This window comes from Pipra filicauda, unplaced genomic scaffold (assembly GCF_003945595.2).
Source record: "Pipra filicauda isolate LSUMZ 115617 unplaced genomic scaffold, ASM394559v2 scaffold447_size767260_pilon, whole genome shotgun sequence".
In the NCBI taxonomy this organism is placed as follows: domain Eukaryota; kingdom Metazoa; phylum Chordata; class Aves; order Passeriformes; family Pipridae; genus Pipra; species Pipra filicauda.
This window is the reverse complement of record NW_024104584.1, coordinates 340,102-367,086: the sequence shown is the minus strand read 5'-3', so window position 1 is coordinate 367,086 and position 26,985 is coordinate 340,102. Positions and strand designations below refer to the sequence as shown.

Sequence of the window (26,985 nt, the reverse complement as noted above, 5' to 3'; positions counted from 1 at the left end):
ACGCGGCCCGGCACGCCCTGGGCTGTCCGCGCCGTTGCGCGTTCCTTCCTGTCGCCGCCGCGGGGCCGCCGGAGCGGAGCAAGGTACAGGAGCCGGGGCAGCGACGAGGGCAAGGCAGGGCAGAGCGGCTCGGCGGGAGCCGCCGTGGGGGTCTCAGGGTGTGGAGCGGCTCCAGAGCACGGTGCGGCGGTGCCGCCGCCTCCCCCGCGCCCCCGCCGGGCTCAGCCCGGGGCGCCCTGCGGGGCGGAGGGGCCGGGCGGGAGCCGCTCTGGCGGCGGGAGCTGACCGGCCACGCCGTATTTGGTTCGCGGGAACGTGGGCAGATCGTCAGAGCAGTGTCGGAGGTAGAGGAACGGCATGGAAGCTTCTCGGGCGGTCCGTGGAGCAGCGAAATGCTTGTATCAGTTTTCACGGGCCTGAGGGAGATCCCGTTAAGCTAAAAGCAAAAACGGTGTTTAAAATGTAAGTTAGCTCCTAAGGTGATAGTTTTGTGTTCTTGTAAGTATTTATTTACAGTCCCCACAAATATATATGTATACACATACACAAATAATACAAGCTTTACCTGTTGAAGACAAAACAAGTTCGGTTTCTTCTTAATTTTACTTAAATTTATCATATGGCAGTGGCCATGTACTCCTTGGTTCAGAGTTACACAAAAGCTCAGCAGTAGTTCAGCTTGTACATTCAAGAGTCTTTTTTTCTCAAAAAGTTGCTAACTTCCATTGCTTATACAGTTTTACTCACCTTTGACCAATTCAATTGCAGGAGAGTGTGAACAAACTAAGGTGTCCATAAGATGCCATGAGAGATGGTGTACTGTGCCCGTTTTAAGGAGCTCTTAATATATGCTGCTACTTTCAGGACCAGTATAGAATCCTTCAGTGCCTTCTGATGGAGGATTTGCTGCCCCAAAAGAGGAACTGAGGAACTCTGCTGTCTTGTGCTCAAGTTCTTGTCTTTCAGTGTAGACTTATTTCTCATACTTTATGTATGCTCAGCCTGCAGCTTACTTGAGATTTGTGCCTTGAGCTTTATTCATCTACTCACCTGCTCAGAATCTAAGAGGAGACCAGGTTACACTAATTGGCACTTCTAACAATAATCTTCCTTATTTGAACGAAATACTTTGATTAGCCAATTCTGGTATTTAAACCAAGAGTATGAGGTGAGTTTTTAGGACCACTGACTCTAAATAAGATTTGAAGCATAAATAGCTCTCGGTGCTCCAGCTGCTGTTTTTCTAGCACCATGATGGCATGATAGAGGCTGTGGGGGTAATGATCCTCTCTGCCTTCCTCCTCCTGCCCACTATGGGAGGTTCTCTGGTAAATACCAGTCCTACAAAGCAGCTAAGCACAGTCTGTGTTCACAGGATGGCTGGGATGACTGACTGACTGACAGAACACAGTTTGTTCCTGCTGTGGAGTAAACGTGATTGGTAACCCTCTTGCATGGCCTGGCCTGTCACTCTGAATGATCTGTCAAGGTGGGTGTCTTAAAGCATCAGCACACACATGTCAGTAGCTGGGACATAAACTGGCATTGTTAAATTCACTGTCCAAGCAAACTAAAAGGGTTTTGCCATGCAGTGCAAAGAGGACTAGATCACAGAACAGCCAATATTCTGTGGCTACAATGAGGGCTTGTCTTTGCTCCTTGATGCTTTTTAGATTTTGAAACCAGGAGAGAGAACCTGAAGGCAGCAAAAGCAGAAACTCATAGTGGCAAGTGAGTGAGGATTAATGAAGATCTAGTCCTGTTAGGATTACCATCTGAAAGCCATGTGGAGTCTTTCCTGGAATGAGACTGGGGAATAATAACTTGCATACCCTTAGGTATTGCTTCACAGTTTATGACCAGCAACAGAAAAACTGGATTAGTAAATTCTGGTCCACTTGTTCCCTTTTGCTGCCCTTCTGATGTAGTGCTTCAGGTGTTTCTAGGACAATTATAGATAGGGCAACAGGTCATACTAAGCTTCACCGCTGGCAACCAGTGAAATTATATCCTGAAAAGGGACAACAGGATTCCAAGTATATGCAGAATTCTGCGCATTGGAGGATACCTTGACATTAATGGTGTTTGAGGATGTAATTGATTAGATAGTAATGATGGTGAGGACTGTGTTGATGGCATATGATAGGAAAAAGTGATTGCTGTTGTAAACCCTTACATGGAAGAGGATCCCAAACATATTGTGATGTGCTAGCAGTTTGGATGGATTTTTTATATCCGGAAAAGTATTTGAAATTTTCTTTCTAGATGTAGCCGTTCCATCATAAGTGGAAGAAGGACAGCTGAGCATGCTTTAAGGCAGAGTACAGCAGTTCTTAAAAGATGCTAGTGTCAATGTTGCTCCACATTTGTGAGGGGTTTGATACTACAAAGGTATGTCAAAGATGTATTTTCTTTTTAATAGCTGTTGTGGAAGAGCTACCTTTTTATCTTAACTGTCCTAAGCATAGCTTAGGGAGGTGTTTCAACAGCACTTAACATTGACTTTCCTGGGGGTAGCAAAGCCAGAGTATTTCCTTCTGGAGTCAAATGCTTGGAGAACTAAGTTACATGATAGGAGTTTCACAAGCAAAATCAAACACTTTCCTTGCCAAAGCTGGATTGGAAAGGAAAAGAACTATGGATGCAGAGAAATATTCTTAGAGTCTCTTTTTCCTCTGCAGCAATACAACAGTGCTTCAGGGGAGAACATAAAATTTCTTCCTTTGTTCCTGCCTTATCAATAAGATTATAGTTGCAGTTAATTAGTAAAAGGTACTTAGCACTCACTTTGATCTTCACTTCAGTGTGAGGCTGATCTGCCTTACTTGCTGCTCAACAAATCATAACTGTTCTTGGATGATATTTGCAGTGTTTACTATGTATCACTAAGTTTTGTGTAAAAGTTAATTTCTCAACATGCCCATGAGCTATAGGAAGTACTGGCATTATCCTTATTCTAAGGATAGGTATTAAAACACAGGAAAAAATCCACAAATTTTGAAAGCTCAGTTTGAGAACAACCTGATTTATATTTATATTTAACGTATATAAATATATATAAATATATATATTTATATATAACATATAAATATATAATATATTTAACATAATGTATTTAAATATATTTATATTTAACATCATTCAGTGGTGCATAACACATACACTCCTTTGCTGTCCAGTGTTACATGAAGCAGACTCTAAGGAGAAGGGGAAGAAAAGGGGTAACATAGTGTAAAAGATGTGTGATCCCCCAGGCTGTGGCTTTAATTACACTTCTATTAGTGTTGCCTTCTTCTCCAGACCATACTTATAGTCTTTTCAACTGGACAGTGAAACTGCTGGTTCTACGAAACTATAACCTAGACAACCCCAAGCCAGCACCAGAACAACTGTATCCCTCTTTAGATTTATTTTTTAGATAGATCTATTCCACAGTCCTACTTATTCCACCAAGACAGAAAAGAATACAAATAGCTGTGCCACCAGAAACAGGGGAGGAAAGACAGCATGAGCAGCAGGGAACAGCATTGCTTTTAACTCATAGCACTGCTGAAGACAAAGTACCATGAGTTTATGTCTCCAACTGCTCCATTCCATGTATTAAAAATGTTTATTGAGAGTGCAGTCCAGTCAAAAAGCATAGATTGTAGATAAAAGAGAGGCTAATCAGGTTCATTGTTCTTCATTTTGCTCTTCTGCTTAAAATTGTCCTTTAAACTGTCCTGACTTCAGCTGCAGCCTTTACATGTGTGATAGCTGCCTCTGTTTGTAGAGTAACCAGACATTGGTCATAAGCTTCATTGTTATCAACAATAAGCACTTAAAAAATAAACTGTCTTTGCAAATCCAGCTTTTAAGTGACCCTGAAGAGTCAAAAAACAGCAGCTCCACAAGCCCAAAATCATGCTGGTAAGCCAAACTTAGTGTGTGATATGTTTAAGAAGGATTATTTTTCTTCACGAAATACTATAAAATCTTCTGGGTTCTTGATTTATAGCCACAGTGTGGAGAAAATCAAACTGGTAATCAGTGTTGTCAGCATCCGTCAGATTGATTTGTAAAGCACGAGTAAATTATTTGTTTTAAGGAAGGGATATGCATTTGATGTCTGCTTAATCTGTGTCATAAACCATGGCCTGTGGAAGGAAGGGATCTCAGAACTGCAGTCTTACAAAAACTTCTGTCTAAAAACACTTCCAAGTATTTGGGATTTGAATTTATTTCAGTTTTCAATTCAGGCATTAGGACTTTAAATTTTCATCTTCATTTTTATGGCTAGACCTGAAGTGTGATTTAAACTCTTAAGAGAGATGCAAAATGCAGAAAAAATGAGGGGTCTGTGTTTGAGACCTAGGTGTGTCTGTTCATAAAATCATGAAAGATGTTCAGGTAAGAAAGATAATAGAATAAAAGAAGATAATCTCATGTTTTAATGGGAATGGCAGAGGTGTAGGTGTAGCAGTGTGTGAAATCTTTGGGGCCTGTGGTTTTGTTTCAGAAGTATTTAGTTGCTGCAGGAAGCTGATGTGCACTGGGGTGAATTTTAACCCCAGTAAGAGTGCAGGATACCAGTAAGGAGAAAGGAGGTAATATAGTTGCTGTAGAAAAATAAGGGGAACCAACAGAAGTGAACAAAAATGGAGTTTGGAACGGAACAGTGTCACATGAAAGGAAGTAAAAATATTGGTGTGAACTAAAATATCTCTTTATAGGCAGTGCTAAGTAAAGGCGGATTGGGAAAGCAATTTTGGCAGTGTGTAGGAGAGACAGAAAATAGGAAATGAGGAGCAGGAATCCACTCGCTAAAGCGTCACCAGAGGAGCTGAGAAGGATGAGAGAAAGACATTCAGCTGAGGCCAAAGAACAAGCAGCAGTATTGTGGAAGAGAAGGACTTCAGGGTAAAGAATCAAAACTGGTGGTTTATAGAAGGTCTAGAGTGGCAAAAGTGAGGAAGCAGTAAGTTGGTGTGGGTAAGAGAATTCCTGTCTTGGAAAGGCTCTAGAAAAGGGTACAGGAAAAAGCTTTAGAGAGTGTAACAGCAAAAATGAAGTTCAAGAGAAAGAAAAGCTATCAGCGAGTGCAAATAAGGCTCTTAAGATTGTCTCAGTTATTGCCACTGATCACTTATGTCTGCTCAAAGAGAGAAAATGAACGAGCTAAAATCATGCCTTTAAACTCAGCAACTTTGCTCAAATCTCTTGTCATGGGTGTTGAAACTAGGAGGAAACCGTCAGCACTGCAAGATGAAATGGCTTAATCCATGCTCTATCCCCTTCCTTGGACAGGCATGCAAGTGTGCCTATCTGTCTGCCAGACAGATAGCAAGCCCCAAGCTCAACACTGATTTGGATTTAAAGCGAAAGAAAGGAAGGTTAATTTTCATCTTCCCCATCCAGTTCAGTGTGGGATCACACAAATGCCATTGAGCTGTCAAAGGCAGGACTAGTTCTTTCAGTACTATTTCCATGAACTGGGCCCTCCAATGATTTTCTCCCCTTACAAACAGAGAGCCATTACCTGTGTCTGTCTTCTACAAAGCACTTTCTAAGCAGGTTGAGCCAGCCTTAGTGCTTCTGCAGTCCCTGTCGTATGCTCCTTCAGTGTTTACTTATGCCTCCTTTAGCAATTTTTTTCAACGCCAGAGAGTGGAACTTTCCTTTCTTTTTCGTTGTCTCCTTCAGATTATTTGGGTTTTTTTTTTCCAGAGGTATTAACAGGATAAGCTAATGGAAGAGGTTTGACAACATGCAGCTAAGAAGGGGTAGAACTGTGTCACTGCTTACCTAGGGTTGGTGTGATTTCTGGGATTGGGCCCTCACAGTGTATTTCCATGAGGATGCAGAAGGATGATACATACCTTATTCTTTCCATCTTGTCTTCTTCCATCACTACCCCAGGTTTCAGACATCCAGTGCTATCCTTCCTTGCCTTGTGCCAGCTCTGATTGTCATCTCTTTCCATCAGCCTAACATTCTAAAGCATTCTGAAACATTATGAAAGAGCACATCCTTCTACCATTTTTGTTTGAAGGAGTCCTGGCTGAGGAATTCTTTAGGAGGTAGCAGGGATGAGAGCTGTTAAAGCCGTTACATTTTGTTTAGCTGCACAAGACCACAGAAAATCCCCCATGAGGACTGTAATTCAATCTAAGTCGAAATCCATTAGCTTGAAAGTGGTCTGCTCCCCACTATTTGGCCCGGAGTGGTCTGAATGCATGTAATAGTTGTTATTAATGCATTATTAAACCATTTATTGCCTTTAATTCAAAAAGCTTGGACACGGTAGACTGCAATAATCTGATCCTTGTTGTGGAATTGGAATAAACTGCATATGTATGTGTCTGCTGCAAAGTTTGAAGTACTTTAGTGAAACAGTAGTCTCTAATAACTGATAAATTATTCTCAGCTGTACTGTTACACAGCTCCTTTAGAGATTTAAGTTTAATTCATATTGCCTGTTGCAGCGCTAAAAGAGATTTAGAGCACAGTTGTACATTGGCCAGTTTACTTAAATGGATAGTGTGTTTTGAAAAAATACTGTTCCCACCATACCTGCCTTGTGATGTTTGCATTATGGAATGAGAATTCTCAAGTGGCAAGGTGAAGGTGCTTTGTACCCCAGGAGCTTCTGAAGCTGTGGGACTCTGCCAGTGTTAAATTTGTAGCAGGGACATAGTTTTACTTAACTGCAGTTGTCTCATTTTTTTTAGGCTTGAATAACTGACAGAATCTAAAAGAAGGAGACGCATTCACCAAATATGGAAGAGGATACCAAACCTATCTTGGTTCCTGTGGGAGGCAATGAAAGCGATTATGGAATCATGAATATACAGTTTAATCCAGAAGACTATAAGTGCAAAAGGTATGAGGAAGGCTCAACCTACAGAATTATTATATAGCAAGGAGTAGTTTAATCTTTGCTTTTAACAACAGAATCCTACAAAGACAAAAGACTAACATTTGGAAACCAGGATCTGAATACAAACAGTTCCTACTTTGTCTGTATATGATAATGTTCTATTTCCAGTCACTAGGTGAACAAGTGGTATTACTGTGTTTTGTTTGTAAGGGTAAGACTTTTCTATTGCCACCACTTCAGAGAGAGTTCTGCAATAAGAACTTGGCATGTGGCTTTTAAAGTGCTATTCAAACATGGAATATCATGTGTGGATACTGGTGCGTGATTTTTTTTATTTAGCACAGCCAACTGAAATGTAGAGATCATGCAAGAAAGCTTGCCAGATGGTGTAGGTAAATGGCTGTCAGTATGTGTAGATGATGCTGTGTGCATTCTGCAGGTGATGCTGGAAAAATACATTTTTTGTTAGTACTAAGGGAACTGAGTGACCTTTACTGCCTTAGAGTTAAAAATATGTAGTGCTTTTTGAGATTGAACAAATATGAAAAATTCAGCAGTCCAGCCTTACTGCTGTGCCTTCAAAAACAATACCTATCTAGCTAAGTGGTTATTTTGCATTTTTCTTGAGAGTTTAACAGCTCTGTTTCCTGAAGGAGGTTGGAGTGGGAGACTTCCTCCGCTGCAGTTAAGATTTCTGTGGGCTGGTCCTGGAACCAAAACTGAGATTGGAGTGGGAACTGCCCTTCTGATACTAGCTGGAGGCACCAGCTCTGCAATTTTATATGAAGTATAGCCCTGTACCACCTCTTGGACCCTGTTTATGTTTTTTTCCCCTCTGCAGCCAACATCGTATTTCAGTAAAGCAGTTTTCCTGAAGAAACTGAAGATGGCGCTGTTGTATACAAAATACTGTTGTTGAGATTCACTTCAGCCAAAGAAAGTTTTTTATGGTAGTGCTTTGCTGCTGTCTCAGCCTGCCGCTTTGGAAAGCCATCAGAGCCTACTTATATGCGAGCCAGGGGCTAAACAATCTCTCTTTTGTCTGCTCAGCAAAGGAAGAAGGATAAGGGTCTGAGTGAGCCCAGGGGAACAAACTGAGCACAGGTGCAGGAGCATATGGAATCCTGTATATAAAGGTTAGGAAACTAGAGTACTTCCATGTGGGAAAAGGCAATCGTGCTAAACGAAATCTTGCTCTAACTTCTTTTTGGGGAGTATCTGAGCCCCTCCTGGCCCTCCTGGCATAAGAAGACTGCTAGTTTATATGGCTTTTGGAAGCTCCTTGTTCTGAAGGAAGTATGTGTTTTGTTTAAAGAGGAGCAGTGGGTTTCAGGTGGCATGGTGATGCAGTGGCAATGAGAGAGGTTTACATCTTTTTGAGATATCAAAATGCCAAGACTCACTTTTTTAAGTGAGGTTAGGTATTGTTTTCTTATTGTGTTGTTGGCTTTTTTCTTTGTGATTTCCCAAGTTTGGAGACTCAACTTCGTAAAACGCCATAGCCTGGCGTTTGGTTCCCTCCCTGAAAGCAAATGTACTTGGATTGTGGAGGTGTCCACAGCCTCCAGCTGTGCAGATATGTTTACTTTGTCCGTAATTCTCCTCTCTTGAGTTCATTCCCCCATTTTCTACAATCTAGTTTTTTGCCTTCTAAGCATGCAGAGGGACAAAGATGAAGGGCATGAGCCCTGGGATATCAGAGAGGCCTGGAAATCATAGTGGGGCCGAACTAGTTTGAACTCCATCTGTGTATTAGAAGAGGCAGCTGCAGACTTTAGAACAGGCCATCAGGGTCTCTGTCACTTGTAGTCAAAGCAGTGGGCAGTATGAAGGGCTTCTTCATTAGACCTTTAGGGAATAGCAGCTCACGGGAAGGAGGTTTATTATGCATAAAAGTATCAAACAGTGCAAGTGCGGGAGTACAGTGCAAAGTACGGTCTGCTTACTTTGCTCCTTTTTTTGACTCGCTGTTCAGAAACCTGACCCGACATTGGTGGTTGGTCATTTTCCTTTGGTTGAGATAGCTCTTCAAGGGTTTTGTTTGATTTGCTTGTAATTACCGTTTGTCTTTGTGCTGTTCTGTTCTTTTGTTTGAGTTGCTTGAGATTTGATGGCATTTGCATAGTTATTTGGTTTTCTTAATAGCTTGGAGGATTTGGGATTTTTGAAAGGCATGCTTTTCAGTGTTTACACACAAACAATAAGCTAATTGTTTGTTAGAGTTGTAAATTACTTTGTTTAGTATTGTTTTGCTAATTTGGGGGAAATATAAACCCACTTTTAATCCTTTTAAATAGAATGTTATTGTTCTTCGCAATGCCCCGAATTACTCACACCGTATTTAATGTGTTTTGCCCATTTTGTAGGTCCCTTTAAAAACTAGAATTTCATTGCTGCAGTGGCTTATTGATGATTATTGTATGCAAGAGAGGGAGTTTCATGTTTTCTTTTGGTTGTTCTTTAAATCTTTTTAATGTCAACAGATACTGCAGTTGTCTGCAGGAATACTTGAACCTTCAAAGAAGCAGTTGATGTTTCGTGTTCTTTATTTTGCATATGAAAAAACTTGACAGTACCTCCTGCTAAAGGGAGATCAAGGCTTCTAAGCATTTTTCTATTCTTTTTGAAGTCACCTCTTTCTCACAATGCAGGAGACATCAGCAGGTGAAATTAAAGTTGTAAATTAAACAGTGTCTGTAGATGGCAGTCAGAGAAGCCTTTTACATGCAAAAGAGGTTGATTCCCTTTATTTTCAAAGTTCTTTTAACTTACAAAAAAGCAGACAGTGGTTGGCAACCTGCCCAAAACTATCTTTCTTGCATCCATTATGCCTTTACCACTCCACACCCATGTGGTCATTTTACTTAATTGCGTTTTCCATTTTTCTCTGTTGCTAATATTTTTACAAATTCCTAATATTACTCTTTTCAGCTGGAAAGAATTGGAAACTCCTAATTAAGAACCTTCGTAGTTCTTTGTAAGCAAAGAGTAGAATATTTTTGCCTTTGACACAAAAGAGTGAACAGTGACTGAAATGTGGTGAGGTAAAGCTTATGATTCTTAACTTGTTAAAATTTTGTGCTTTGAAAGGTTATTTTGGTTTTCCATCCAGCATTTTAAGATACTTGTATGCTCATGCTGTAATAACTGTAATGGTGATATGAAAGCAGAAAAATTTCAAGTAAAAGGCGTTGCCAAGAGAATGAAGATCTTACAGGATAACTGTAAGCACAGTGTTTACAATGCTTCAGTAAATTTAGATAGCTTAGAAAGTCAGTCATGGAATTCTTTGGCACAGGTTTCCTTAAGAGAAGCACACTGACATCTGTAATCATAGAAGATCCTGAGTTGGAAGGGATCCACAAGGATTCTCAAGTCCAGCTCCTGGCCCAGCACAGGACAATCACAAAAATCACACAATGTGCCTGAGGATGTTGTCCAAAGGCATCTTGAACTCTCTCAGGCTTGGTGCCATGACCGTTTCCCTGGGGAGTCTGTTCCAGTGGCTGGTGTTCTTATCCAGATAGGCAGTTCCCAATTATGAAATAGCATCTTATGAGTATAGTCTTATTATGACTTCTTTTCCTTACTTTAGTGTCCCATATAATAAATCAGTTTTACTCCTCAGTTTCTCCTGTGCCATATACAACATTCCTGTAATAATTTGTTAACTCAATAAAACAATAAAGCTATAGGAATTTACTAATTTATTTCTGTGTAACAATCCTATTATATTCCTGAAAAGTAAATTAGTGAAGTGTCAGAGAAATGGCTCCTCATGATCTTTTTGGAGAAGAGGAAAGAAATTCTAAAGCAACCTGTAAAGAAGTTTTTCTTTTTCATATTTGTTTAAAAATTAAAAGTTTGTGTTATGTGAAGTCATTAATACTGTCATGTAGAACCAAAAGACACAGCGGCACAAAAAATTCTATTCCATTGTAACAGCTCAATACTTAGCACATTTTTGATCAGAACTCCAGAATCAGTTGTTTGATGTTTAAAAATACTTCAGCAGAGGTACTTGAAAAACAATCTTATTGAGTTTAAAGCTTCTTGAGATAGATGTTAGTCCTACTCCTTCATTGCTGTAAAAGTTGTAGTATATTGCTGCAAATATCCAGAAGAAAGATGTAGCACCCTTATACATTTGCAAAATTGTATGTAGTTTGCCAGTGTTCCTATTATGCTGTTCCCTCTAACACTCCAATCCAACACTCGAACTTTGCCTACCGCAATATTTGGAAACAACCTTTATCAAGAGCATCCCTTCATTTTCTTTGCTTGCAAATATTGCTACTGAACTTCAAAATATAAGAAGTTTGGACAGAAGCCCTCTTCTCTCTTTTCCAGATCTAGAGAATTCTTATTCTCTGTCCCTTTGTGTGAGTGAGAAAAGCTGAGTTTAGCTGCAGGTTTTCTGAGAATGGTTTCTGAAGTACACATGTGGAGTGTAGTGTGTGGAAGGTGTGGACCTCCTGCATGAGCTCCTGCAGTTGTCCATGTTCATGGTGCTGTGGAAAACAGCTCTGTTTTACTGATGTGGTAAAAGATGCCCTGGCAAAAGAGCATTATTTTTCAGGCTATTTAATGAAATATTAATTGTAATTGTGTGTTTCAGTATGGATAAAGTTTAATGGACACTATAGTTTATCTCAGTGCATGGAAATTGTCTGCACTGTTTCACATCCACAGTCACACCCTCCAGTCACGTAACCTCTCCCCTTCCCCCAGATCACGTTGTCCACCATCCTTTTCATAATAATTTTGCCATGTGAGACATATAATGTAATTACCTGTATAAATCAGTGTATTTTAATAGAAATCTGTTGCAGCTGCTAATGCTTGCATGTACAGGAGTGCTTGCCCACTAGACATATGGTTCCTAAACAGAGTTTTTCAAAATATATCCAAGATTATATCCTACCTGCTTTGGGCTTTGAAAATCTCAGTCTTCGAGAATTTCTTTGAGTCTTTGAGAGAGCTTCTTAGGCTCCTGTCTGCATATGCCCTACAATCAGTCTTTGATCTGGGTGTTGCTGGGAGCAGGGAAATGACCTTGATCCTAGACAGAATGCTACCTTTTTCTAGTGGTGATCAGTGAAGAAGGTTCCCTCCCAGCCTCCCTCTTGGGAGGCAGAGTCAGACTGACAGAGTCAGCATCCAAGTCAGACTGATTTCAAAGATATCTGCAAGAAACATAAAGCTGATGGGTGGTCAGTCTGGTCAGTCTATTTTAGCAGTCACTTTCTCAGTAGACCTAGTGCAGTGGTACCCCAGAAGAAACAAAATGAACTGCTGCTTAACATAATTTTCATTTTCAACAGATGTACAGTAGAAGGGATCAGGAGGGGAAGTAGCTCAAGTATTGGCAGCAATAAACGTGTGTACTCCTTCAGTCAGGAGGTAGAAGTAATAGATATGTAGAATTTCTTAGGACTTTTTAAATTTTATTTTCCTTATCCATAGATTAGATTCTGGATCATACGCTTCTGTTTTGTGCTATACCAAAAATTCCTTGTTTAATCCAGACCCTGTTGATAGTACTGAAGAAAATTAATTGTCTTTAAAGAATTTCTTACCTACAGATAGGTTTTTGCTGCATGTGATTTTTTTCTTTATATTTGGTTGTTGACTAACAACACTGCTTTCCCCATAGAATAGGATGCTGTATTCATGTCTTCTATTATTTCAGTTTTAAAATCATCTGTGGCTTCTACTTAAATTACTTTAAAAATAATCTCCTGCTGTCTTCCACTCTGGAAGAATTTTCTTTGACGTCCACATCAGCAGTTGTTGAACACCATTTTCAAGGAAATCTTCATGAAGGTCTTCACACTATGTAGTTGCTGTAAAACTAGCAAAACACATACCTTTAAGTGTCCTAAGTACAGTGTGTGTCACTGATTCAAAAAGAAATCAGCAGAGAGATGACTGGAGGTGGGGCTGCATTTAAGCATATTGCTTTTCCTGTTTTCATAGCTACAGTCTTTATTTTGCAGGTCTTCTAATGAAGTAGTTTTAGCTGTGTCCAGTGATTGGATCAGACTCATAAATTTTAAGCTAAAACAGATGAAGTCCTTTAGAGCTGACAATCCACGAGTATTTTTGCACATTACCTATACATGGAATTAGTTAGCCCCATGTGCCTAGGACTTGAGCAATAAAGCTTATTGCTTAAAATTTATTCCTGTTCAGTTGAGATATCTCTCTAAATTGTTTATAAGAACACCACAGAAAATCAAACACAAACCAGAGATTTCCCCCCTCATAATCATAGGAAAAAAGAGGCAATTGAGAGTGTTTTAAAAATTCAGTGTTCATTTGCATTTCAGTAAGTGGGAAACAACTTAGCAAATCTAAGCCATTTTTTTACTTGATGAAGCAAGATGTAAGAATTAATTAAGTTTAAGATGAAGAAAAGAATGAATTTGTGGAAAGGGAAGTTTGTGTTCTCTATTTTCCACTTTTGTGAGTGAGGTTTTCTTAGTCTCATAAATAATCCTACCTACTATGTCCCCTCAAGTACACAGGAATAGGGACCTACTTTAATCTCTTCCAAAGATAGAGGAAAACTGTATTCCTTGTATTCCTTCCAGATGAAAGGTGGTGTCACGGTACAAATGCTTATTGGTGTTGAGAGCTGGGGCATGAGGGGTTGACCAAGTTCCTTTGTAGTCTGGAACAGAAATGGGTATTGACAATCAGTCAGTTCAAATAGATTTTGCTTATATTACAGGAGAAATGGCATTGATTTATTTCTGACCTAATTTCTGTCCTTGGTAGTCAGAAACTTGTGGGTCCTGGTTTTGGAGTGGTTCTTGTTCTAAGTGATGTAAACATCAACCTGGAAGAAGATCAGAAAGCTGTTGAGATAGTTTTAAAAATTAAAAAGCCTGGTAAAAGGAAAAAAACACCAACATACCAGGGCTTAAAGGCAGCCATTGTCCTCTCTCTTGTTTGAGAAATTAACTTGTCAGTGCTAGAAGTGAATGTATGCTAGAGCATAGTATAACCTATATGGAAGTAAATTATACTTGATTAAAAAAAAAAATCTTTGCAATATCTTGATTTGGTCACATTTATCTAGTAGTGCCCCTTGGATGAAGCTGGATTTATATTGTATTGTAACTTTCACTTTGCTTGCTCTACCTCTGTGAGTGCAGAGAAAAAAAGGGGCATGTAATGTGCCTGCTTTCTCCTTCAGTGTCTGTGACCATGCCTGCAGTCTAACTCAGGTGGGGAAGAGGAAGGGAGACAAATTCCATTCTCCGTTGCATTGGCTTAAAAAACGTATGGGCACATGGACTTATTTGGGCTTGGTTCTTTCCCCGTTAAACACAATTCCATACAGTGTTTTTTGCCTAAATTGGTAGTTCCTAACCTTTTTTATAGGTGGTCCTCATTACCACTGCTTGTTCCTCTCTTTGCTTTCTGCTTCTGCATTCTCATGCTTTCTGTTCCTCATCACTATTTCTGGGAACACTGATTATAAGCTCTAATAAGCTTGCCCAAGGTTATTAACATGTATTTCTGGTGTGATTCATTGTTGAGAACTAACAGACTGTATATTAGGTCTGAATTTCGATGTTAGGCTGCCCTGCAGAATCTGAGCAGGAGGCCATTTTAATATGGATGATATAAACTCATGGTTCTTTCATGGATGGCAGCTTCCTTCATGGCATTGATATTTTTTTGCATTTGCTTTGTGTCAGTGAATAAGAGAATCATCCTGAGTGTTGATGAGCTATTCTGTGAGTTGTGTGTTAGCTCTTGTATTCTAGGGTTTTAAGGGTTTTATTTTTTTTTTTTTCTTTTTTTCCTCTCCTTTAGACCATTTCATGTGGAACCTACAAACATAGTCAGTGTGAACAATGATGTGCAAAGAGTTACTGAGGAAGCTTCAGCAATGAATAAGCGGATTCATTACTATAGCAGGCTCACCTCCCCTGCAGACAGGGCATTGGTAAGGCAGGGCCACATGAACTGGGTGGTCTCTGGCATGTTGGGTCTTCCACAACCTAGATTTGTATCAGCAGCAGAAATAAAAGGTGGGGAAGAATCGCTCTGCAGCTTGCTCGGAACTAAATAACCGGTAGCTGAGTGCCTTAAATAGGTCTTGTTTTATCACAAGCTGTGATTTACTTCTTGTGCAATGCCTTCACCATTAAAAGAAAACATACAAACAACTTGAATTTTATAACATGATCCAGGCTGCCCAGATGTATGACCTCATTTCTCCCATCTATAAGATTTAAGCAGTGGTCAGCTGCAGTGATTGAACTATTGAACTAGCATGATCCATGCTTAGTGTCTTTACAGACATTTTGCAGAAGAAAAATGCGTATTTCTGCTGTCTAGCTAAAAATCCTATCAACTGTTGTTTTTTTTCCCCGGGGAGAAAATAAACATAGTACAGCATTTTATCTGGTTTTCTGGTTGGTTTGTTTTGGCTTGGTTTGGTTTTGGTTTGGGGGGTTTTTTTCTTGTTTGGATTTGTTTTTTTTGTTGGTTTTTCTTTTTAATAATGTAGTGTCCTGGAAACATTTTGTGATTTACAATGGTTGACTTGCTGTAATTTGGTACAATAGTTACTGTGGTGTTACTAATACATCTTACTTTTTATCCATTTGTTAGATTGCTCCTGATCATGTACTCCCAGCTCCTGATGAAATCTACGTCTACAGTCCATTAGGAACTGCTTTTAAAGTTGACACTTGCACAGATGGCTACGGTAAAAACTCCAGTCTAGTGACAATGTATGTTAAGCACCTTGCCATATATTAGCCAGAAAATGCATTATTATTGAATGTTCTATATTGCATGCATAACTATTGTAACTAAGAGGGCAATATGAAATAAGAAGGATTCTTAAATTATTCACTGAGTTTTTTCTTTTCTTCCTAGATTTATGATATGGAATACAATGATGGGTACATCCATATTAAGTATCCCATGGGGAATAAAACAGGTAAACTATGAAAAATGTATGTGTATGAAAACATTTTTGGTATCATGGCTTGCTCTTCATTTTTCTGTAGTATATTGATAAATAAGCTGTATTTCTCGCTCTTAACAGGCAGGCTTCACTTCTGGAATTATTCTCATTTTACTCATGGGCATTTTGACTCTTTATTGCTGCTACAGAGTTGTGAAATCACGGCAAATAATACGTAAGAAATCCAAAGCTTTATAATGCAAATATTTCCTTTAAGCGTGAAATACAGATATATATAATAGATTCTCAGTTTATCTACGTCTTTACTATATGTTAGACCTGACCTGCAAATAAAAGCTGTGCCTTTCAATGTCTCTCTATTTTTTTAGTGTGCATCTAAGCTCTGTAAGCTAAATGATCGTCTTCGTTATTAGATGATCCTTCAGTTGCTTGGGACCTAGGTGGTATAGCCAAACCCAAATTCTTAAAAAGCAGGATTTCAGATGTTGACTTACTAAGTGTTTGGACTTAGGAAGAGGCTTCACTTCTCCATAAGCACTGTCTGGTTCTCTACATATATTTCTGACCAAATTACACAGTGGAACAGCATGGGCTGTAGCTGCATCCCCTTGTTCTGTATATCTGTATTACCCTAATATTTGTGTGTATTCTGTGTTGAAAACGATTTATGGACAGTCACCCAACTGCCAGCTGCTCTAATTAGAATGTAGTTTTATTGTTACAAACATCTTGCAGCTCTTGTAGTTGGTGCTTTTGTACATAAACTAACCTCTCACTTGCTCAAATAAAGGCCATTAAGACCTCCATTATGTGGCAGTGCATTTCAAGGGAATTGTTGAGGAACAGTTCTTGGTCAAAGTAGTAGGATGGCCACGATAACAGTCTCTATTTCAGGCTTCTTTGGTTGAACACTTAATGAATATTATATTTCAAAGTTACCAGCAGTTTTCTTAGTCCTTGAAAGCACTGTGACTGTGTGTCAGAGTATTCTAAAAAAAGAACACAATCTTTCATTAATAGTTCTACTGACTCTAATATAAGATTTTGTTAAAATATGTTTCTGGTTTTTGTATCTTTTTCAGCTTTAATAGATACCTCAAACTGGGAATTCCCAGATGTTTGCAAGTATTACTTTGGATCCTTTGGTCAGTGGTCAAGCCTCTTGTTTTCTATGATATCACTTGTTGGAGCCATGGTTGTTTATTGGGTGCTTATGTCCAACTTCCTGTTCAACACAGGGAAGTTTATATACAGTAAGTATACATTTATTGTTAACTTTTACAGCAATCTTGTGGAAAGATCAAGACTTTGCTTTACACTGAAAAGGTCTGTTTTATGTAATTATGATTTTCCTGCTACTTTGCATGCAAAATCAAGTCTGCATGTGGTGCTGTGGGCACAGTTATGTGTGTTTTCAAAGCCACTTTCTCAGTCTCTCTCTCAAAGTGCAGTTTTAATGAAAGACAAAGTACCATTCATCTCGTTTGCATGTCAGTAATGAGGCTTCTTGGTGTAATTCAAACAACCTAAACCTGGTTGCTTGTTTTCACTTTGTCTTTTCACTCCCTCTTTGTTTGCATGGTTGTAACTATTTGAACAGCCATATAATAGGCTAGACTATTGAAATGATCCAGGTTAATGAAATGAAAAAATCTAGTTTCATTCTAGATTTCAACAAACACACTTAGAGTGTTGCTATATAGAAAGGTTTTGCAAGTGTTTGTGAAAAAACAATGAACTGTAGCACAGTGAAAGAACAATGCAGCGTGTGGTATTGCTCCAAAGCAGGACGATTATTTACACCCTTGTATGTGCACAGACATAGAAGCATTTGTGGGTACAATCAGTTAGGTAGAGTTGTGGGAATGGATGATGGAATTGAGAGCTTTGACAATCTGACTCATAGTGTTGAGTAGCTCAACTAAGATTTAAGAATTTCTGTTTTGAAGGAGTTAGCAAATCTCTGAGGCAAATAACAACACAGATACTTAGACCTCTTAAACAGTGTTTAATTAGAATTCCCACCATCCCTGAAGGACATGCTTTATTGGTTAATGACTGATGTATTTTACAGCTGACCTAATTTATATGTTGTTATGGCCATTTCATTTTAGCCTTGGGGTTATTTTTAATAAGTTTAACTCTTGAATCCTAAATTATTCTAAACCAGATAACTCCAATTCTAATAAGCACAATTCAAAATGATCGAAACACTTGCTTTTCCCTGGGGTTGGGGTTATTTTATCACTTATCTATATTTGTGCAGAATTCTTACTTAAGTTGTTTGCTCTGAGATAACAATCACTGGATTCTTGTCCTAACTTTCATAGTTAATTACTAGGTTATAAAATGGGTAATAGGATGTAGGTTTTACACAATGGCACCTTCCAGACAGGTATTTCTAAGTATTCTAAGTAGGCTACTATATTTAGTTCTAATACATTCAGATGACTTTTTAAAAGATTTGCATATACACTTTAGGTGGGAGCAAATTGATTTCATGTGGGAGGATGGTCTAGAAGTCAGTAGTACACAAAGAATGCAAGAATTGTGAGCCAATGTAATGTCATGTCTTAATTTTTTTTAACATGATGTCCCATGCTTTGTTCGCTTTTTGTTTTATGAAGCAAAAATTAATCCACAAATGCAATTGCTGGTCCTAAACCACTTTTTAAGTATAGAAGAAATGTTAGTTGGCCAGCCATCTACAACTAATCTTAAAGTGCTTTAGTTCTGTAAGAGCTATTAATTCTTTTGATGGCTTCACACTAGGTACTTCATTTTTAACTAGCATCCCAAAACAGTGGTGAAGTGAGGAGGTGATCAGTGATTTTAGTTAAATCTTCTGATTGTTGTGTACACTGAACCAAAAGAAGTAAGTATGTTTGTGATTCACGGCATCATAAATCAAAATGAAGAAAGAAAACCGGTTTTCTTCCCACAAGACCTTTTGCGTTCTTTATGAGAAACAAGCTGCTGTAAATTGCGTTTAAAAAATCTGAGGCCAACTGGCCCGGCTGATCTTCAGTGTGTGTAATACAGCCACATGCAGCAGAAGCAAAATTTAATCAGTGACACCATAATTCAGTTTCCAAGCTGATGGAGCATTTTCTGTGTGTATGTATACATAAATAGAACAAAATTGATATCCAATACCCTCATACAGGTGAAGCTGCAGAAACTGGGAAACAACTGGTGTGGTAGAGCAGTAAAGTATCACAGAAGTGTACAGCAAATAAAATAATACTAGAGATGCCTGCAGACAGTAAGACTTAAACCTTTTTCCAGAGTTTCGCATCTTTAAAATACAACATGGAAAAAGCATCTCACAGAGCCTTTTCTGGAAAAAAAAATAAAATAAAATTAGTAGGGGAAGCTTTTTCTGTATAATACTGTCTGGACTAAGGGAATGTTTGCATGCCCTTTTTTTCTGTCCCAAAAGAGGCTGGATTTAAGATGCGTCTCCTCACTGACCTACTGTCCAACCCTGCAGACCAAGGAGCTGGGACAAGCAGAGGTGTGCTAGTGGAACAGGAATCATCAGCTGAGAGCATGGAATCTTGGGAACTCTATAAATGGACAGGGCTGCTGAGAAGAAAGTAGTACAGTGTGGAGCTACTTTAGAACAATTCTAAAATTGTTTTAAAATATCCTCTTGGGGCTGGAGGGGGTGCAAGCTGCTGTATTTCTGATGAAATTTAAAAAAAAATATTTTCTTACTTAATTTTTATCAAGTCAACAGATAAAAACCTAACAGTAGGTTTGGGACATTGATAACAAGATATCTTTCTTTTCAGACTATGTTCATGACATTAATGTAACAGATATTGTTCCTGGCACCAATGGAAGTAACAAAGGTAAGAAGCACTTGATAGTATTGTGTTTCCTGGTTTGGGGTGGGCAAATCATCGTGTTTCCATGCCTAACCACATTCCAGTTCTAAAGTATAAGTTCTAACTATGTTTTTAAAAAAAACTGTAATTTTCTCTCTGGCCTTTGTACTTTCACAAATAACCACACAGTTAGAAAGCTTAATAATTGGAGAGGAAAAAAAAAAAAGAAAAGAAAGTGGGTGTGAGAATAAGTATTAAAAAGCCAATGACAAGTTTGTGTATGCCAGATACGTGCTCCTTAAAACCATAAATGTTAGACTTCTTAACAGTAGTTGCACAATGAGGAATTACCTTAAGGAATTTTAACTTTCACACCCTGAAGTTGAGGCGCCTCGACTGTTTACTGTTTAAAATCTTCTATGGGGCAGCTTTGCTACTCACCAGTTCTGCACCAAGACTCTTTTTTTAAAAACTTATGTAAGAACAGCTTTTATGATGCTGAGTGCAAAAAAAGAAACAAATGTCAGGCTACTTCAGCTTCTGCTTGTGTTTTTTGGAGAGTCCGACATTCACATTCGCACAACTAAGAGAAGAAAATGGACTCAGGTATGAAACTAGGTCTGTTGAGAGTTCTTAAGTAGGCAGAACAATGTAGAATGAAGGCAGGAGCAAGGCAGGCATTGTTAACCGTGATTTTTTGCCTGTGAGTAGTGACTGAATTTGTAGTGCTTTGTTAAGAAGCAGAAAGGTTTCTTCATCCTGGGTGCATAAGAAATGAGGAAGCATATCCTAACCAGCTGGGCAGCTGTGTGTCACAAAAGCTGCAGATGGGTTTCTAGAGAGCAGATGATAGAGTCAGGCAAAGAATTGAGAAATAATTCTGAAAAACTGTTGATTTGCGTTGCACTAGTGTTGAATCTTGCTTCTCCAACAGTCCTTACCAGCTAGATACCAGTAACTGCTGCAGTGCTTTTTCTCTTGTGCTCCCCCCTACTTCTGCTGTTCTCTCCTGTTCTTGTGCAGCAGGGGAGTATAACTTGGAGGCAGAGTAGACAACAATATTCCACACTGTCCTCCACCAAATAAAAGATCTGAAGCATCTGCTTCACAAAATTAAGGGCTGCCAGATGTTCAAGTGGCTCTTGACAGGACATTCAGGGCTACCAAGGAGATCAATAAGAACAAAAACATTTTCCAAGGTCTGAAAGACAATCCTCTGTTAAGCATGAAATTTGCCAGAACACTTCTTATACCTTTGCCTTTTTAACAGAACAGGAGTGCAGCCAGTGTAGGAGGGTGGCTATTGAGTATTGCGGGATGCCAAGATTTAAAATAAGACGTTATGAGAACAATATGACAGGTTTATGTTTCAACACATAGCTTCATAGTCATGTGTTAGAAAAATCAAATGAACATGTTTTTATCAAGGAATCTTTTTGTTTTGTTGGTTTTTTTGCAGTCACTCGTTCAGGTGCTGCCATTGATCAGCCACCATGTAACAAGAGTGTGACGTTGCCTTTTAGCAGTGTTACGGGAGCATGTCTTAAATTTCTTCTTTTATGTACAAGTGATGTACTTGGCCCTGGCACAGCACCAAGATGTCAAGAGCTTTTTGGTTTAATGTGTGAGTTTTAGATGTGCCAGTTGCTTTGTTGCCATCCTTAGTTTATATGTTTCTAGAGCAATGTGCAGTAATTCAAGATCTTCTGTACACAAAAGTACTTGCGTCTTGGTTCCTATGATCTTACTGAAGTGTTCAGGGACAGATTAGGATGCTAAATTTGCAGCCAGATGCAGAGGTGCATTGCTAGGATTTGATCCAACAGGTACACATGGGCACTGAACACACCTAGTTATAAGTATGTGACCTTGAAAGCTGATCCTGTCCCACAGCTTGGGCTTCAGACAGATAATCGTCTTTGTTGTGCTCAGCTGGAAGAACTGTAGCACTGTCAGATTAGTGTGCAAGGTGCCTAGCAGTGGAATCTTAGCAATGAACTCCTGATTAAAAAAACCAAATAGAAGTGAGGAACTGAGATGTCGAACATTACTTTTGAGCAGTGCTCAATAGGTAAAACACATCAGAAATCACAGGTCTTGGCTGTGAATATTCTGTGCAAGTAAAACTCTTTTAATGTGAGAATATTTTTCTTTCCTTTCTTCCAGTCATTTGTCCAAGTGCTGCTAGCGGTCACCTGCCATGGAACAGGAGTGTGGTGTTCTCTGCTGACAACATTACGGGTTTTACACTGTTTGAGAAGTGGTGGAACAAATCGCAAACAGTACCATTTTACCTGATTGCTGTTCTTCTACCCATGCTAAATCTGAAGTCTCCATCCTTCTTTGCAAAGTTTAATGTCCTAGGTAGGTAACAAATACTATGAAAGCATTAGTTCATTGTAACTAAAATGTATAGAAGACAGTGAAAGCTACTCCATTAAGTAGAATTGTAGTTTCTTTTAGGCTAGAAAAGACCTCTAAGGTCATCGAGTTCAACCATTAACCCAGCACTGCCAAGTCCACCATTAAATCATATCTCTAAGTGCCACGTCTACACATCTTTTAAATACTTCCAAGGATGGTGACTCAGCTACTTCCCTGGACAGCCTGTTTCAATGCTTGACAACGCTTTCTGAGGAGAAAGTTTTCCTAATATCCAGTCTAAACCTCTCCTGGCACAGCTTGAGGCCATTTCCTCTTGTCCTATTGCTTGTTTCTTGGGAGGAGAAACAGACCCTCACTTGACTACAACCTCCTTTCAGGAAGTTTTATAGAGGGATGAGGTCTCCCCTGAGCCTCCAGGCTAAACAACCCCAGCTCCTTCAGCCACTCCTCATAGGACTTGTGCTTCAGACCCTTCACCAGCTTTGTTTCTCTTTCCTGAACACTCTCCAGCACCACAATGTCCTGCTTGTCTTGAGGGGTCCAAAACTGACAGTATTCATGTCACAGATGCAGCCTCACCAGCACCCAGTACAGGGGGACAATCACTGACCCGGTCCTGCTGGCCACACTATGGCTGATACAGGCCAGGATGCCATTGGCCTTCTTGGCCACTGGGACATGCTGCTGGATCATGTTCAGCCGCTGTCAATCAGCATCCACAGGTGTCCATTTCCATTGGGCAGCTTTCCAGCCACCCTTCCAGTATTTTCCTGGCAGCCCATGTTGTGCCTCAAAGGAGGTTGTTGGTTTATTAATCCCTGTCATGGTTTGAGATCCCCCAAATTCTAATTCCCTAGTCTAAGCCCCCTGCCCCATCTCAACCTAGTATAAGATGTGTTTTTTCCAGACAAAACACGAGACTCAGAATGGGGGAAAGGGAATATATTACAATGACTGTACAAATAAATATTATAATACATTATACATATGATCACAACTATCTCTACCGTGACATAAGTATTTACAATGGATCAGATCTCTTCCCCCTCCAAATAAAAGTCCAGGAGGGAAGAAGGACAGATCCCTTCTAGTCTCTACTCTGAGCAGCATTATCTTCTAAGGCAGCAGTCATCTGTCCTCTTCACATGCAGCAGCTGATAGCTGGATTTCTTTTCAATACACACAAGGGGATCTCCAAGCCCCTTGGCCCATCGTCTCCAAACGAAGGGTCTTCAAGACACAAGGGGGTCTCCTTTCACCCCTCTTGGCTCTCCTTTGACTCCAAGCGAAGGTCTCACCTGTGGACTGCCAGGAGGGACTAAACTCGCTTCACCACAGGCATATCATGAAATGCAGGGGCATCTTCGTGAAAGTCCCTCCCTCAGGGGGGTTCACCCCTGAGTCAGAACATCTTGGGCAGCATTCAGTTGAGAGCCTTTGCCTCAAGAGTTCTACCAGAGCTCCTGTGCTCTGTCTCAGGCTGCCGCCTTGGCAGCAGTGGCGAGGGGGGGGGGAAGGCCAAGGTCACCCCCCTCTGCATTCCTCTCCATCCCGGTCCAGCTTCCCAGGATGCTCTGAGCTTCTCAGCTCCTCTCTGCAGTGCATGGCGCACTTCACCCCTCCCTTCTAGGACGTGAGGGGTCTCCAAGGAGTTTGGGGGGTCTGGTTCAGTTCTTACCCCCAAAACTCTGTCTCTCTGCTGCTCTCTCTCTCTCTCTCTCACCTTGCAGGAGTTCTTTCTCTGGTGCTGCATGCCTTTGTTGCTGCTTGGTCTTATCTCTCCTGGCTCTCTGCCACCTTCTCCGGCCAGTGTTGCTTCTGCCACTGCTGCTGCTGCTGCTGCTCACAGTGAAGAAACATCTCCCAGCTCACAGCTACAGACACATAGTCCAGTTTAACACTGTTCCAAGTCTCTGTAGCCCCCATCTGGGGCTGGGGGGGGAGCAGAGGCCCCAAGGGGCTCCGAGCCCCTTTCTAGTGGTGTCAGAACATGGCGACCACTTCTACAACCAAACTACAACTAACTTTCTCTTCCGTTTGCTTGTGGTATGTTTACATTTCGCAGGAGCACAGATTGGACAAAACTTCAAAACTTCCAGGGGTCACCACCCCCTGGGGTTTTACCATTTTCTTAGCTTCAGGGGGAAAACCTGGTTCAAACCACTGCAATCCCATTGGCTGTGCTTTCTGTGCTGCTTTGCTTGAATCTTACAGTTAATAGGGATTTAATTTTTCTTCCCTGTGCTTGCTTAATAATCCTGTAAAAAACAAGTTCCAATACATCTACAACTGATTTTCCCAAATGGTGGTACACTTACTACTGTGCATCATTTGATACATACTACTTGGGTATAGTCAGGCTTACCCTTCCTCGCCTGGTAAACATTTCAAAACAGGCAGTTACTTCCAAAGATTAATTGCTTCTGACCTGAAGTAATTGTCTGCCAATCAACTGATTAATTAATCACAATGTCATTCATGCTTTGTCCCAGCCCCCAATACAATGGGCTGTTTTGTGCTACAGGGGCAGCAGTTGTGACTTTTTCCTTCCATGTCTTGAGATAGAAGATCAAGGTGGGTGGAGTTGGTAAAGTGGATAAAGCACATGGATGATGGATGGAGTTGGTCACAATTTATGGAGTATCAGGGGTCTGAGAGCATAGCATTGAAGCCCACAATGAAGAGAAGGGAAAAAGTAGATGGAGGTCAGAGAACAGGTTGAAAAAGTTGGAGATGTATTGTAAAGTAGGTAGAGGACAGGAATTTGAAAGTCTTGGTTGTCCTCTGTTCCATTGTGACACTTTATTAGAGCTTGAATCTGCTGCTGTTGGAACTGCTGTGTAAATACCACACAGGAATTTGGGTACTTGATAGTGTTCCTGTGCAAAAAGGAAGGTTTTTGTGTAGATAGGTATGACATAAGGAATAAAACCCCCTGAATATTAATTACTCAGTTTCAATAGATTATTATGTAATTCAGAAGCTGTTCAAAGTTGCCTTAATTTTTGTAAACCTTGATGTTCATAGGGCAAGAAGAAACAGAAGGCAGTTTTTGAAATGTTGACTGTAATCTTAGTAGAGATCTTTCACTTACCTTTATACCCATAGAAACGTAACTCACTAGAAATCTACAGAATATTTTAGCTCACCTTCAAGTGCAGAACCTTTTATCTTCCTAATGTCTTGATTATGCTGTCAGTTGTAATCAAATGATAATTTCTTCAGTTATTTTTTAACCTGGCAGATATTGCTAGAATGAAATTATGGGGTTTTTAAATCTATATTCTAAACTGTAAAAGTCTAATTTTTTGGTTTTATGTAATTATAGCCTGTTCTCTGTTCACTAGAAGTATTATTGGCCAGGAGGTGAATTGCAGTAGCCTTAATTATTGTTGCTTAGTTTTCTTCAATTTTTGAGCAGTTGCTATTCTGTCCTTATCTCTTTCAAGTCACCTGAGCCAAGATCGTATGCTCTCCATCCCACATGAATACACAGCAAGGCATTTATATTGTAGTGCTGTAGCTGTGCAGAGTACTGCTGGATGCCTCTGAACCAATGAGTTGGAATGCAAATCCAGTGTTGTGATCAAGGTCATCCAAGGTTATGATTAAGACAAGGCTTTAATTTGTAGCGATCAAATATCATTATCAGCTTCTAGCTCCCAGTGTAAAGTTCACAATTGTAGAAAATGTGTTTATTTCATTGGGCTGTTTGGTTCAAAAAGTCAGTGACTAAATGAACATTGTAATAGCTGGAATACTGTTACCAGTGTTGTCTCAGGTTAGAATAAAATCCTGACAGCTGAAGCTGGAACTGATCTGTTAGTGCCTAGAGACTTTTCTACCTGGCCAGCAACAGGGACTACAGGGTACTTCTTTCACTGTCCCTTGTACAGAGCCTGGAGAACATTAAACTTGCTGAAAGCTTGCATTGGGTGCATTATTTTTTCTCTCTGACCTACTAAAGAAGTAAAGAAAAAATTTAAACCTAGCCTGCCATTAAGAATGAATACCAACCTCAACTGTTTAGGGTATTATAACTAGTTGGATGAAGAAGAAATAAAACCCTGCATAAATACTTCCTACTACATTATGGTGTTTGTTTGGCTCTTGTTTTTTCCAGGTACAGTTTCAGTTGTCTACCTAGTTTTACTGGTTACAGTAAAGGCTGCTCATCTGGGAATACACTTAGAATTCCACTGGTTTACAGAGAATGAATTTTTTGTACCAGGTAAGATAGTTAAAATGCAGTAACGAAGCATATATATTCCTCATTCACCTTTTAACACCTCTGTGGCATAAATAAATTGAGGAAATGCTGTCTGATGTTGCATGTAGAGGAAGGATGCCTTGCAACGAATCCCTTTCCCAAGTGATATTCCTTAACTAAGAGACAGTATCAACAGTAGAGGAGTGCCTGTCAAAGGAATCTCCAGCATTTATCATGTGACAGGGAGCTTGCCATAGTCCTGTTTCACCTATATTATTCTATATTCTTGCACCAATTTCAGATCATGCCTGTTTCAGTAGCAATTAAAAATGACAAACTGTAGATAGATTGGCTGAAAAAGGTGCTTTAAGTTCCTCACACACTGTCTTGCTTAAATGAAATAGCTCATTCACTGTAATTTGCAAGTACAGTTTTCTTGTACTTCCCAATCTATCTCAGGTTCTAGGCCATAGTCTTAGTCTTCTCTTTCAAACACCCATTAGCTCTCCAGTATGTTTTTCTGCAGTGTTGTTTGTTGGCTGTTTGATCTTTCCAAGTTACCATTCAAAATTACTTTCTGAGATGTCACAGTCACAGAGAAGTGGCATTTGGTATTGCATGAACAGATAATCTAAAAAGATTAGTTTCTTGTTTAAAGAGGCCTGGAATAAGAGATCTGGGATTATGTCTTAGTTGGCTTTTCCCCATGGCTTAGCAGGCAAAACTGTATGATCAGTTAGCT

At 39.8% G+C, this 26,985-nt stretch overlaps 1 protein-coding gene across 5 annotated transcripts in view; it reads left to right on the top strand.

Annotated features, from left to right (window-relative positions):
• The window catches only part of SLC38A9 (solute carrier family 38 member 9), a 51,729-nt gene continuing 24,744 nt past the window's right edge, over positions 1–26,985 (top strand). The window contains exons 1-11 of one of the 5 annotated variants that reach the window (XM_039385880.1): positions 1–83; positions 1,376–1,489; positions 6,711–6,862; positions 14,690–14,822; positions 15,494–15,615; positions 15,764–15,827; positions 15,936–16,029; positions 16,898–17,068; positions 19,613–19,672; positions 21,815–22,012; positions 26,157–26,264. In XM_039385880.1, coding sequence (XP_039241814.1) covers positions 6,759–6,862; positions 14,690–14,822; positions 15,494–15,615; positions 15,764–15,827; positions 15,936–16,029; positions 16,898–17,068; positions 19,613–19,672; positions 21,815–22,012; positions 26,157–26,264 — 1,054 coding nt within the window. In that variant the 5' untranslated portion in view covers positions 1–83; positions 1,376–1,489; positions 6,711–6,758. Of the gene's footprint in view, positions 84–230; positions 463–1,375; positions 1,490–2,295; positions 2,392–6,710; positions 6,863–14,689; positions 14,823–15,493; positions 15,616–15,763; positions 15,828–15,935; positions 16,030–16,897; positions 17,069–19,612; positions 19,673–21,814; positions 22,013–26,156; positions 26,265–26,985 lie in introns of those variants that run through there. The other 4 variants (XM_039385881.1, XM_027716357.2, XM_027716362.1 and 1 more) reach the window with 4 other exon arrangements.